This window comes from Cornus florida, unplaced genomic scaffold (genome assembly GCF_030987335.1).
Source record: "Cornus florida cultivar Cherokee Brave unplaced genomic scaffold, ASM3098733v1 CherokeeBrave_3.0.0_Hap2_Chr02, whole genome shotgun sequence".
Classification (NCBI taxonomy): domain Eukaryota; kingdom Viridiplantae; phylum Streptophyta; class Magnoliopsida; order Cornales; family Cornaceae; genus Cornus; species Cornus florida.
In genome coordinates, this window is record NW_026775572.1 from 12,523,318 (window position 1) to 12,537,430 (window position 14,113).

Genomic DNA, 14,113 nt, shown 5'->3' on the forward strand with positions numbered 1-14,113 from the left:
TGAATTAATGAATCTTGGGTGGATATTTTTGTGGAAAAATAGTTTGAGATATTCATGTCATTACAATCATCGCAACATGACGAAAGATCGAAAGCTAACCAAATTTTGAGTTATTCAATAGGCACATGTTTAATTTTCTTATTCCTTTATGTCTCCAAATTTAAAATGTATTTTAGGGGCTTGTTAATGGATTATACAATAAATTATTGCATGCTCCTCGACTATCTGTATGTCACTTAGCAATATGCTTCGTCGTATTATTCAATACGCAATATATCGACCAATACACTACTTTTTTTCAAATTCGATACGCGATTTGTATTGGTCAGTTTACACTGACTTTGTTCGAGTCTAATACACCACAACCGCGACCAATATCACGACTATGACCGATTCTGCGAACCATTTAACACTTGTAATATTAAATGTATATAGTAGGTATCTAGTCGTATACTTAAGAAAGCGTCCAAGTTTAATTCGTTCAGAATTCTTATAAAAAGAAATACAGTTAAAGTCTAAATTGGACTAGGAATTATGCATGCCTCCCTTTAATTCTCTATTTTTCTTGTTTATATGTTTAAAATTTACACTGTACCTACCGAAAATATTGTTTCATGCTTTAAAAAAAGCTTTCATATAAATATTTATTCTTTGGCATTTCTATTATTTTATGAAAGGAAACATTTTCTTAAATGAAAACAGACCTTTTTCAATACTTGGAGCACTGATTGAGAAATCGAAAGTGAGACAAATAACTTGGAATTAGTGGTACATAGTCTGTCTATGTCAGATTGGTTGGCAACTTGGCATTAATAATGGAACAATTCAGTTTTGTCTCTTTGGTTGACTGACTTCACACTTTCGGTTCAAACTTATTATTCCGTCTTTTCCAAAATTCATCTCCAATTTCTTATTATATTAATAAGAGTAAATTTATAAATTTATTTTGTTAAATGATAAAATAGTACTGCGTAATTAATGTACTTGTCTAGTAAAAAAAATAATTTTAGAATGTTATAAAAAATGGTATATCCATTTTTGAAATGAAACATGTATTTTGAGACATCTATTGACAATAATTTTGAGATAGATGGATTATTAAATTATCTGAACCATTTATGAGTTTGATCAAATTTACTGTATAATATATTTTTTAAATAAATTATTGAGTAGTTATGCAGAAAATCCATTGCTATATAAAAAATTTAAAACATACTTTTACTATTTAGTATGTGCATATAAATTCATATAGTTTAAAATTTTGCACCAAATTACTCTCTAATCATCAATTTTGACAAAATATTTTTCTATAAAAACTTCAAAATACCCTGATAAAACTTGTGCATCATTTTTTTTTAATTATTATTTTGCTTTAATAGAATTTTAAGTACTTCAATTTTTTACTCATTTTGAAAAGCACAGGGTTTTTTTTAAAAACCAATTTTTTTTTTTTTTTTTTTTTTTTTCACACATTCTGTATATATAACAAGAAGGTAATTTTTTACACTTTATTCTAAATTATTACACATTTGAAAGTTCACTTTTTAAAATAAAAAACTTTAAAATTGACAATTCCACCCATCAACACCCTTGTAAAAGTTGAGAATGAAATTTTAATTTGAATCTTCCGATAATAATGAGTGACAGGGAAAGTGAGAGTGACTGACGAGAACTATCAAATAATTTTTAATGTAAAAATTTGAATCCCTCGTCTTAATCCTTGGGTGGCCCCAACAAAATTGGGACACATTCACGCCAGCCCTCCTCCAATGGAGAATGAATTGCCTCAAATTGTGTCATTTTCTTCTTTGATGTATAAAGACGGACACAAAATAAAGAAAAATAATGATAGCTTAACGAGCCAATTTGTGGAACCCACAGGCCCCTTGTTTCAACGCTCGCCGTGGGCAGCACTGTCACAGACCAAATTAGGCCATGCTTGTTAGAACAAGTGGTGGACTCAGTTCACCAAGCTGGGATGACCAAGCTAATGTATAATCTATATCTATAGATTATATATTAGTTATGTTTATCACAAACAGTTTGTAATATGCTGTACTAATAATTTTTTAACTTATGTTAAGAAGCACCCAATTAAAGTCTCAAAATTGCAATTAAAAAATATTTAATTTTAAAGTTTGAACTAAATTTTGATTCGATAAGATTACCTTTCAGTGAGTGATGGCAAAAGAATAGATAATAAGGCTTACGAACAACAATGTGGCAAAATATGAATCTATCAAGCATGAACACACTAGTCTAGCTCGAATAAAGCTCAAATGACTTGCAAATAAGGAACAAAACAAGTGCTGCAATTTTGCTTATTTGAGCTATTTTTGGTCGCTTGGACTTGGTTCCAATTTGAAAACACCAATTCCATGCAAGTTTCATCACAACTAGGAAAAAAAAAAAAGGTAGTTATTCGCAAATCCCCTACACAGATGGAACAAGTTCCACCACAAGGAAAAAAGAAAAAGGAGACAGAGAGAGAGAGAGAGAGGATAGAAGCAGAGCGATGAGATGTGCTGCTTTTGATTCCTCCTATCTGAGGGCTCGGTGCAGAGTTCCTTAGCTGAAACCAGCATTCACCCTGTTCATTTGCCATTCAAATTCATAGTAAGCAAATCAGATTAACAGATTTCATGAAAGCCTAGTATGTATTAATGGCAGCGCAGAAAAAGTAAACAATGGTCAAAGTTCTATATAATGAAGAATGAAAATTTTAGTTGTACGGTTGTCATTTGCCATGCAATATGATACCACCCAAGGTAACATATGACGAAGTTGCCCAAGGGTTTATACATTCAGAGGATACATGTCGATTAATTAACATGAAAATAATTTTTGTGGTTGAGAAAACAAGGCCACCGTTTGGAGATATGTTGAGCAGCAATGCAGGTGTCTAACCACACAGGTGGGGAGTAACAGCGTACACATCGATACCGTTATTAGAGTTCTTCATGTAGTTTATAGTTGACCCAATCACACAACAATAGCCATCCATTATTAAAACATTATTGCATGTTAAGGATTTGAGTGTTATTTTGCTACAATAAAGGTTAGAATGTGGAATCATATTCTTATTGCCCCTTTCTCACCCTGGACAGCACACCATGGGTGGGTGAGAGAATGAGAGATATTTACCATTGTTTGAAAATCTTATCTGCATGTAAGATCTCAGGGGTCATTTTATAGAATCATCTTCTTCTGACAATTTATTTCTTCTAAGGAGATATGCAAGAGGTTATCTTTTAACAATGCTTTGTGAAATCATCACCTACTTCGTTCTTATTTTTTAGAGAGAAAAAAAAAAAAAAAAAAAAATTTCTGAATCTCTAGTTGCTAAGTAATACCCTGTTCACCTTCGTTAACTTGTTCATTTAATCTACTCCTACTTTATGAAGCATGGACATGGTCGTGGCCCGCGGGACAAGTACATGACACAATACGGATACGGTATCGGAAAAAAATATGATACAAATACAAGGGCATGGAAATATATAAATGTATAAATATATATATATGTATACAAGTTAAAAAATATATTTTTCTAACTATAAATTTTTAAAAAGTAATTGTTTGTAATGTTATTTATAGTGTTACTAACATTTCTTAACAAAAATAACGATGACAAACAAGCTGGGAGTGGAGAGTAATGGTATGGATAAATTTTGAAGTAAATTAGTTATGAGATATATCTTAATACTTCCTCCTAGAAGGAATTTTAAGTTTTTTCTTAATAATTGTGCTATGATATTCTACCTGAAAAGGTTTTATTTTAATGTTCAAGACTCGTATGCAATTATCTAAGAAGTATAGGATATAAGGTAGAAATATCTAAGACATCTCGGATACATTTCAGAAATAAAAAAAAATATTTTCAAATTATATATATATATATATTATAAGTATTTTCAAATTATAAAGATATTTAAAAAGTATATAACACATTCACAAGTATCTAATGAGTCTCGGTATTCGTCACGGACAAAGTAAGGTATGTCTTCTGCGTATCCAAACGAAGACTAAAATATTATGTCCTTCAGTCATAGGCGTCGTAATTTATTTATGGTGTAATATATATAAATTTACACATACGATGCCTACACCAATGGATTAAAAACATATAATTATAAGCCCCTCCATTGTGAGAGATTTTGCATATAATTAATACTAATTATACATACACCAAAGTGATTAAAAAATATATAAATATAAGCACCTCTCTTGTAAGAGATTTTGCATATAATTAATAAATTTAATATCAATTTTCATAATATAATTGTAGAACCTCTCCTAATAATTAAAAATTGTATTGATCATTTTTGTTAAACGACATTAAAAAAAAAATTGTGAACGTCAAAACTAGAATTTTTTACTTTAACATTTTTGGTAGATTAGATATAAATTATAAAAGTATTAATTTTATGAAGGTTAATGTAACTTCTGAATTAACATAGAAGATACTCTTAGTGGGTGTAATTTACTTTGGGAAAAAAAAAAAAAAAATGTGTGCATAAAATATTATTATTCCAAATACTTTACCATTGATTATTATTCTAAAATATAATGGGAGTGATTTTTTCATTTAATTACAGTTTATTTACAATTTCATTATTTATACACATTTGCACATGGTCGTGGCATTTGCTCAAACTCAACTTGTGAATTGTGATCCAACGGAGAGACTGAATAGGGAGATTGATTTGTCTCTTCATTGCAGGATGGAAGATGAATATTGTTTTTGATTGTGTTGAAATAATTAAATACATACACATCTGGAAGTAAAACCAGTAATTCTAGTGTGGAATTATATATTTTTTGACTTAGGATTGAGTTAGATCACGGATGTGGGTCAGATTTTGATTTTGAAAAATAAAATAAAAATTTGACATTTTATTTACATTCAATTTTACTACCATATGATTATCCTGTTACACTCTTGATTTGTCGACAAAATCATTGAATTTAAAATTGTGGGCCATGAAATTGGGGGATTATTTGGATAAAATGAAATCAGGATCATAGCCAATCTAATGTGGTTAACATCTTATATGTTGCCCTCCCATCCCTCTACATTTGGACCCACCCAGTGTAGCCAACACCTCTAATTTCTTTTAAGAATCCTCCATAAGTAATTAATTTGTCAAGAAATTAACAGTGGAACTTAGGCGGAGAGAGTTGAGTATAATTTTTTGTCTCAACTTTGATAATGGTTATTTTTGCAAAATACCAAGAATTAAGAAAGTTTTACTTATATCTTACATACATAATTAATTAAAAGTTAAGAAGCACGAGTACTTCTAGGAAAGTAACTTATCTGTATCAGATGCATGTTGAATATCGATACTTTACGGATACTTGTGAATACGTGTCCGATACTTTTTAAACGTATTCATAATTTTAAAATATATCTTTTAATTTTTAACACGTATCCGATATTTCTTAGGCATTTTGACTGTGTATTCAATGTTTCTCAGACACTTGAGGAAAAGTTCAAATTTAATAAAATACTGATTAGGGATACTTGTTTTATTTGGTGTAAAACGAACTTCTATATTATATTGATGATTGTATTTAGATTCATGATATTTTTAAAAAAAAAAAAAAAAAAAGAGGATCAAAAATTAATATTTTATATATATATAAAAAAAAATTCAATGTTTCTCAGACACTTGAGGAAAAGTTCAAATTTAATAAAATACTGATTAGGGATACTTGTTTTATTTGGTGTAAAACGAACTTCTATATTATATTGATGATTGTATTTAGATTCATGATATTTTTTAAATAAAAAAAAAAAAGAGGATCAAAAATTAATATTTTATATATATAAAAAAAAAAAAATTATTAATTTTTTTATTGTCTTATAATGCCATATTCGTATACTCTTTTTTTTTTTTTTTTTTTTTTTTTTTTTTTATCGTATCATCGTAGTCATATTCGTGTTTGTGCTTCCTAAACTTTTCAACTTTAAAAGTTTTTTCCATCGTGGAATTACATAGTGGCCATGAGAGTGTTGGTTGCAACTGTTCTCTTTGCTCAAAAAAAAATAAAAAATAAAAATAAAATAAAATTGTGGAATTGTTTTTACTAAACTAGGTTGAGTTTATTTTGTGTCAAGAGTCAAATGCCCATTTCTTTATTTTTCTTTGTGGGCAATATAAGGAAGTGATTGGTCCATATTTTAAAAGGTTTATAGTCATACAGATAATGGACTTGGGGATAGCTACATTTGGATTGAATCCGAAATAAGAAGAGAGAGAAAATTTACATGGTAGTATATTTTTCAAACATATGAATATGATGATGACCAAGTCTTTGAGTACATTAATTTATTAAGCCAGACTTTGGCCAGAGAGGCTAATTAAAAACCTAATCAACCTTTCTTAGGCGTAAGAAAATCATCAACCCTGACATTTGTTTTTCTAGACAGAAACTTCATGCAAATAGGAGGTTTTACACCAGCAAGAGCAAGTATGGCATTAGGCAATGTCCATATCCCATCCCCACAAATCAAACCAGAAGCCACAGCAGGTCCAAAAGCATCTGCCTTAGCCCTGTTTATCTTTTGCCACACAAATAGTATCAAACTCCCAACACACATGTCAATGGCAAAGTATGATCCCAGATAAAATGGTATCGCCATTGCCATTGGAACCGGAATAAACCACGCTCTCTTCTTCCCCAGACCATCCCTCACCAAGTTTATGAAAATGGCGGCGCCAAAGAACACATAACAAAGAGTGAGACAATTTGTGGGTAATGTGTTGACACCTTCAACCCCCAATTTGGCCATGTTTCGGTACACTAGAGCAAAAGGTGCAGGATATTCACTGGTAGTGAGTCCCATGTCAGGGAAGGCCTTGTAGAATATCCAAAAGACACAAGGCGAAATCACACACCCCATTGCAGTGCCAATCACTTGGCTAACAAACATGGACCGCGGTGAGGCCAAGGTCATGTACCCTGTCTTGAAGTCCTGCATCAAGTCAGAGGCTGTCGACACAATATTCATCATGACACCACAGGCTGCCAGGCCCGCGAGAACTCCACCATGTGAGGCACCAGCCCACGCCCCAATCGTGAAGATGGCAAGCTTGCCATAGGTGGACGCGAGGGACCAATCAGTGAGCCCACAGCCATATGCATTGCAAAAAGCCAAAGCAGGCGCGAAGATGTAGAGAACCAGTATGTAGTACCATTTGAGCTGGTGGAATATGTGAGGAAGTGTAGCAGTTGAGATAGCAGCGATTGCAACGTATCCTCCCATGGCAAACCATGTTGGGATTTGATCTTTGAGGAAGAGTTTGGTTCGTCGCTGGTTGTCATAAGACAGACGAGGGCTCTCAGAAGGTTGAGAGTCAGCAAAAAGGGGACCGGTGTTGGAATATTTTTGACGGAGTTGGTAAAACAAGGCCAAGAGAGTTCGGGTCAGCACCTTGAAGAAGTTGTACAAGCCATCACCAAGAATCACAGCTATGGCGATGAAAATCTGTGTATGTCAAGTTCAAATTAAGCTTTAAAAAGAGGGACAAAGTTGAAACCTCCATGAAGCACATATTCAAGAACACGATTAACAGAAACTATATATATATATACGTGTGTCCAATACCTTATAACCTTGAAGGCCATGTAGGCTGGTTAGGGGAAGATCTGCAGAGTACCAATCACCCCTTCTAGCTTCTATAAGAGGCCACATGATTCCCCAAGAAAGAATTCCTCCAACCAGCAATGATACATTTATGATATGGGGACAGATCATCCCAACTCCAATATAAGTGGCCGAAAAATCGAAGTAGAACCTGTACTTTTGAAATACACAAATTAATTGCTTGAACACTTTCGAACACTCAAAACTCCTCTCAGGAGAGGAGAGATCGTACCATCTGGACTAATGCCCGTTGGTATTGATCTTTTGGCTTTATTTAGCCTCCCTCAGGTGAATTTCAAACTGGCCAGTTGTGTTTACAATGATCATACTGGAAAATATTAGTTCAAACCAGCCCTGATTATTGGAAATGACATTCATATTTTTTACATCTATAGATTTGTTTAGATATATACTGATATAAAACATGAGAAAGAGAGTCAAACGTGTACTTGTATTTATATGCTTTGAGTCCAAATGTAGGGAAGTTTGTGAATCCACAATCATCTCCGGCGGTGAAGAACCATTGGAAGAAACCCCATAAGAAACTGAAGGAGAAGAATTTGCCCAATTCTCTCACTTGTTTCCTGAGTAGGTGTAGCGGAATATGTAAGTAAGTAGTGGAACTCTCTGAAATTCATTTATTTGTTGCGCAACATGAAATCTTGAAGTAACACACATATATATATAGGTCTTACTTTGCTAACTTGGCTCCTTCAGGAGTGTGGAAGCTGTTAATAAGATGCGCAGTCGCGGTACCACTTGGATATGTCAATTTGAAGTCTATGACCATGATCTGAGAACAACCAATAGCTACACCATTTAAATTTATATTTTAAATAATATTGTTTCCAACGCAAACTTTAATAGATCAATAATCCACGAGTATCATAATTCTATCCCAAAACTGTTTTGACAATTTAGGTGAATATAAAATTGAGTTTTTTTGGAATCTGTTTGGTTCAATTTTTAAAAAACGTACTATTCCACACATTTTTATTATTGAGTTTTGAAAAACTGCAATCAAACAAATTTTTTTACAAATTTTTAATTTTCAGTAACCTAAAAACAAAAAAATTGAACCAAACGACCCTATCTTATTTCCTTAATTTTATCCAATGTGCAAGTTGTAAAAAATACCTTTCGGAGAGGGACCACTGAGAATAGGCCGAGAAAACTGACGACAAAGAGAAAACCTATCATCCATCCTATGGTCGGATTCTTATAGTCACTCTCTTGTCCTGATTCTTTGGCAATTCGTTCACTCATTCCAAAGAGGTAACTCCCAAAACCTCCTATTTGTACACAATAATTGAGACAAGAAAAAAAAAATGATTTTGAGAAATATAATTAATAGTTCAAAAAAAAAAAGAGAGAGATTGTTTTCGAATTTTAAAAAACAAAAGTCTATAGGAATTTGAGTTGCCAATGGACATTACCGAAGAAACTGTTGCGTTATAAAATAATAATAATAATAATAATAATAAATAATAATAAATAAAAAAAACCATTAAAGATGCTGCAACTGATCCACTATGGCAGTTAACTAAAAAAAAAAAAGAACAGATCCATATAAGCTAGTAGCCAATAAATTTGTGGGGATGTGTACGTACCGCTAAAGGCGATGCCGGAGGAGGCGACCACGCAGGTCTGAACGACGGTGTTCTCTTGGCGGGTGAAGGGTTGCTTGAAGAGGGCAGATCTGTGAAGCAGTTTGGTCCAAGTCTTGACGAAGAAGAAACCCAACAGTCCAGCAGAGACGTTGAGGGAAGGTATGATACCAGTGGTGAGATTGAGCTTCATCACTATGAAGCTGAACATCACCGACAGTCCAAAGCTCACCACAAAGGCTCTCACTGTCAACTGTTTCTTCCATGAAGGCACTTCTTTGCTCTCAAATATCTTCTCCACCGACAATCCTACTTCTTCTTCCTCTTCATGCTCTGCTCTTTTTTCCTTCTTCTCCTCTTCCAAACACATCTTTTCATTTTCTAAATCCATTCCCTCCTCTACCTTTCCTTCCCTTAGTTTTTCCATTCTCTACCCCTCTCTCTCACTCTCTCTCTCTCTCTCTCTCTCTCGCTCTCTCTGCTTTTTTAAGTTGTGGAGTCTTAGCAGGTGGGTGAATTAATGAATCTTGGGTGGATATTTTTGTGGAAAAAGAGTTTGAGATATTCACGTCATTACAATCATCTCAACATGATGAAAGATCGAAAGCTAAACAAATTTTGAGTTATTCAATAGGCACATGTTTAATTTTCTTATTCCTTTATTTCTCCAAATTTAAAATGTATTTTAGGGGCTTGTTAATGGATTATACAATAAATTATTGCATGCTCCTCGACTATCTGTATGTCACTTACCAATATGCTTCGTCGTATTATTCAATACGCAATATATCGACCAATACATTACTTTTTTTCAAATTCGATACGCGATTTGTATTGGTCAGTTTACACTGACTTTGTCCGAGTCTGATACACCACAACCGCGACCAATATCACGACTATGACCGATTCTGCGAACCATTTAACACTTGTAATATTAAATGTATATAGTAGGTATCTAGTCGTGTACTTAAGAAAGCATCCAGGTTTAATTCGATCAGAATTCTTATAAAAAAAAATACAGTTAAAGTCTAAATTGGACTAGGAATTATGCATGCCTCCCTTTAATTCTCTATTTTTCTTGTTTATATGTTTAAAATTTACACTGTACCTACCGAAAATATTGTTTCATGCTTTAAAATAAGCTTTCATATAAATATTTATTCTTTGGCATTTCTATTCTTTTATGAAAGGAAACATTTTCTTAAATGAAAACAGACCTTTTTCAATACTTGGAGCACTGATTGAGAAATCGAAAGTGAGACAAATAACTTGGAATTAGTGGTACAGAGTCTGTCTATGTCAGATTGGTTGGCAACTTGGCATTAATAATGGAACAATTCAGTTTTGTCTCTTTGGTTGACTGACTTCACACTTTCGGTTCAAACTTATTATTCCGTCTTTTCCAAAATTCATCTCCAATTTCTTATTATATTAATAAGAGTAAATTTATAAATTTATTTTGTTAAATGATAAAATAGTACTGCGTAATTAATGTACTTGTCTAGTAAAAAAAATAATTTTAGAATGTTATAAAAAATGGTATATCCATTTTTGAAATGAAACATGTATTTTGAGACATCTATTGACAATAATTTTGAGATAGATGGATTATTAAATTATCTGAACCATTTATAAGTCTGATCAAATTTACTGTATAATATATTTTTTAAATAAATTATTGAGTATAATGCAGAAAATCCATTGCTATATAAAAAATTTAAAACATACTTTTACTATTTAGTATGTGCATATAAATTCATATAGTTTAAAATTTTGCACCAAATTACTCTCTAATCATCAATTTTGACAAAATATTTTTTTATAAAAACTTCAAAATACCCTGATAAAACTTGTGCATCATTTTTTTTTTAATTATTATTTTGCTTTAATAGAATTTTAAGTACTTCAATTTTTTACTGATTTTGAAAAGCACAGGGTTTTTTTTTAAAAACCAATTTTTTTTTTTTTTTTTTTTTTCACACATTCTGTATATATAACAAGAAGGTAATTTTTTACACTTTATTCTAAATTATTACACATTTGTAAGTTCACTTTTTAAAATAAAAAACTCTAAAATCGACAATTCCACTCATCAACACCCTTGTAAAAGTTGAGAATGAAATTTTAATTTGAATCTTCCGATAATAATGAGTGACAGGGAAAGTGAGAGTGACTGACGAGAACTATCAAATAATTTCTAATGTAAAAATTTGAATCCCTCGTCTTAATCCTTGGGTGGCCCCAACAAAATTGGGTCACATTCACGCCAGCCCTCCTCCAATGGAGAATGAATTGCCTCAAATTGTGTCATTTTCTTCTTTGATGTATAAAGACGGACACAAAATAAAGAAAAATAATGATAGCTTAACGAGCCAATTTGTGGAACCCACAGGCCCCTTGTTTCAACGCTCGCCGTGGGCAGCACTGTCACAGACCAAATTAGGCCATGCTTGTTAGAACAAGTGGTGGACTCAGTTCACCAAGCTGGGATGACCAAGCTAATGTATAATCTATATCTATAGATTATATATTAGTTATGTTTATCACAAACAGTTTGTAATATGCTGTACTAATAATTTTTTAACTTATGTTAAGAAGCACCCAATTAAAGTCTCAAAATTGCAATTAAAAAATATTTAATTTTAAAGTTTGAACTAAATTTTGATTCGATAAGATTACCTTTCAGTGAGTGATGGCAAAAGAATAGATAATAAGGCTTACGAACAACAATGTGGCAAAATATGAATCTATCAAGCATGAACACACTAGTCTAGCTCGAATAAAGCTCAAATGACTTGCAAATAAGGAACAAAACAAGTGCTGCAATTTTGCTTATTTGAGCTATTTTTGGTCGCTTGGACTTGGTTCCAATTTGAAAACACCAATTCCATGCAAGTTTCATCACAACTAGGAAAAAAAAAAAAGGTAGTTATTCGCAAATCCCCTACACAGATGGAACAAGTTCCACCACAAGGAAAAAAGAAAAAGGAGACAGAGAGAGAGAGAGAGAGGATAGAAGCAGAGCGATGAGATGTGCTGCTTTTGATTCCTCCTATCTGAGGGCTCGGTGCAGAGTTCCTTAGCTGAAACCAGCATTCACCCTGTTCATTTGCCATTCAAATTCATAGTAAGCAAATCAGATTAACAGATTTCATGAAAGCCTAGTATGTATTAATGGCAGCGCAGAAAAAGTAAACAATGGTCAAAGTTCTATATAATGAAGAATGAAAATTTTAGTTGTACGGTTGTCATTTGCCATGCAATATGATACCACCCAAGGTAACATATGACGAAGTTGCCCAAGGGTTTATACATTCAGAGGATACATGTCGATTAATTAACATGAAAATAATTTTTGTGGTTGAGAAAACAAGGCCACCGTTTGGAGATATGTTGAGCAGCAATGCAGGTGTCTAACCACACAGGTGGGGAGTAACAGCGTACACATCGATACCGTTATTAGAGTTCTTCATGTAGTTTATAGTTGACCCAATCACACAACAATAGCCATCCATTATTAAAACATTATTGCATGTTAAGGATTTGAGTGTTATTTTGCTACAATAAAGGTTAGAATGTGGAATCATATTCTTATTGCCCCTTCCTCACCCTGGATAGCACACCGTGGGTGGGTGAGAGAATGAGAGATATTTACCATTGTTTGAAAATCTTATCTGCATGTAAGATCTCAGGGGTCATTTTATAGAATCATCTTCTTCTGACAATTTATTTCTTCTAAGGAGATATGCAAGAGGTTATCTTTTAACAATGCTTTGTGAAATCATCACCTACTTCGTTCTTATTTTTTAGAGAGAAAAAAAAAAAAAAAAAAAAATTCTGAATCTCTAGTTGCTAAGTAATACCCTGTTCACCTTCGTTAACTTGTTCATTTAATCTACTCCTACTTTATGAAGCATGGACATGGTCGTGGCCCGCGGGACAAGTACATGACACAATACGGATACGGTATCGGAAAAAAATATGATACAAATACAAGGGCATGGAAATATATAAATGTATAAATATATATATATGTATACAAGTTAAAAAATATATTTCTCTAACTATAAATTTTTAAAAAGTAATTGTTTGTAATGTTATTTATAGTGTTACTAACATTTCTTAACAAAAATAACGATGACAAACAAGCTGGGAGTGGAGAGTAATGGTATGGATAAATTTTGAAGTAAATTAGTTATGAGATATATCTTAATACTTCCTCCTAGAAGGAATTTTAAGTTTTTTCTTAATAATTGTGCTATGATATTATACCTGAAAAGGTTTTATTTTAATGTTCAAGACTCGTATGCAAGTATCTAAGAAGTATAGGATATAAGGTAGAAATATCTAAGACATCTCGGATACATTTCAGAAATAAAAAAAAATATTTTCAAATTTTATATATATATATATATATATATATTATAAGTATTTTCAAATTATAAAGATATTTAAAAAGTATATAACACATTCACAAGTATCTAATGAGTCTCGGTATTTGACACGGACAAAGTAAGTTATGTCTTCTGCTTATCCAAACGAAGACTAAAATACTATGTCTTCAGTCATAGGCGTCGTAATTTATTTATGGTGTAATATATATAAATTTACACATACAATGCCTACACCAATGGATTAAAAACATATAATTATAAGCCCCTCCATTGTGAGAGATTTTGCATATAATTAATACTAATTATACATACACCAAAGTGATTAAAAAATATATAAATATAAGCACCTCTCTTGTAAGAGATTTTGCATATAATTAATAAATTTAATATCAATTTTCATAATATAATTGTAGAACCTCTCCTAATAATTAAAAATTGTATTGATCATTTTTGTTAAA

At 32.1% G+C, this 14,113-nt stretch overlaps 2 protein-coding genes across 8 annotated transcripts in view; both read right to left on the reverse strand.

Annotated features, from left to right (window-relative positions):
* Positions 1-6,252: 6,252 nt before the first annotated feature.
* On the reverse strand, positions 6,253-9,841 carry LOC132293668 (probable metal-nicotianamine transporter YSL5). 3 transcript variants are annotated; one of them, XM_059791223.1, is made up of 6 exons: positions 9,265-9,841; positions 8,792-8,946; positions 8,350-8,447; positions 8,104-8,238; positions 7,616-7,805; positions 6,253-7,495 (listed from the first exon to the last, which is right to left on the reverse strand). In XM_059791223.1, exons 1-6 carry the CDS (start codon positions 9,686-9,688, stop codon positions 6,380-6,382), a joined length of 2,118 nt encoding a protein of 705 aa, XP_059647206.1. In that variant the 5' UTR covers positions 9,689-9,841; the 3' UTR covers positions 6,253-6,379. The 3 variants fall into 3 exon arrangements, with proteins under 3 accessions (XP_059647206.1, XP_059647207.1, XP_059647208.1); XM_059791224.1 differs by lacking the exon at positions 8,792-8,946 and having other exon boundaries at positions 9,265-9,387; XM_059791225.1 differs by lacking the exons at positions 8,104-8,238; positions 8,350-8,447; positions 8,792-8,946; positions 9,265-9,841 and adding an exon at positions 7,887-7,942.
* A 1,280-nt stretch (positions 9,842-11,121) lies between these two features.
* Positions 11,122-14,113, reverse strand: part of LOC132293671 (uncharacterized) — a 31,523-nt gene continuing 28,531 nt past the window's right edge. For all 5 annotated transcript variants that reach the window (XM_059791230.1, XM_059791233.1, XM_059791231.1 and 2 more), the window contains one exon: positions 11,122-12,362. In XM_059791230.1, the coding sequence (XP_059647213.1) occupies positions 12,048-12,362 (315 nt within the window). In that variant the 3' untranslated portion in view covers positions 11,122-12,047. The remainder of the gene's footprint in view (positions 12,363-14,113) is intronic.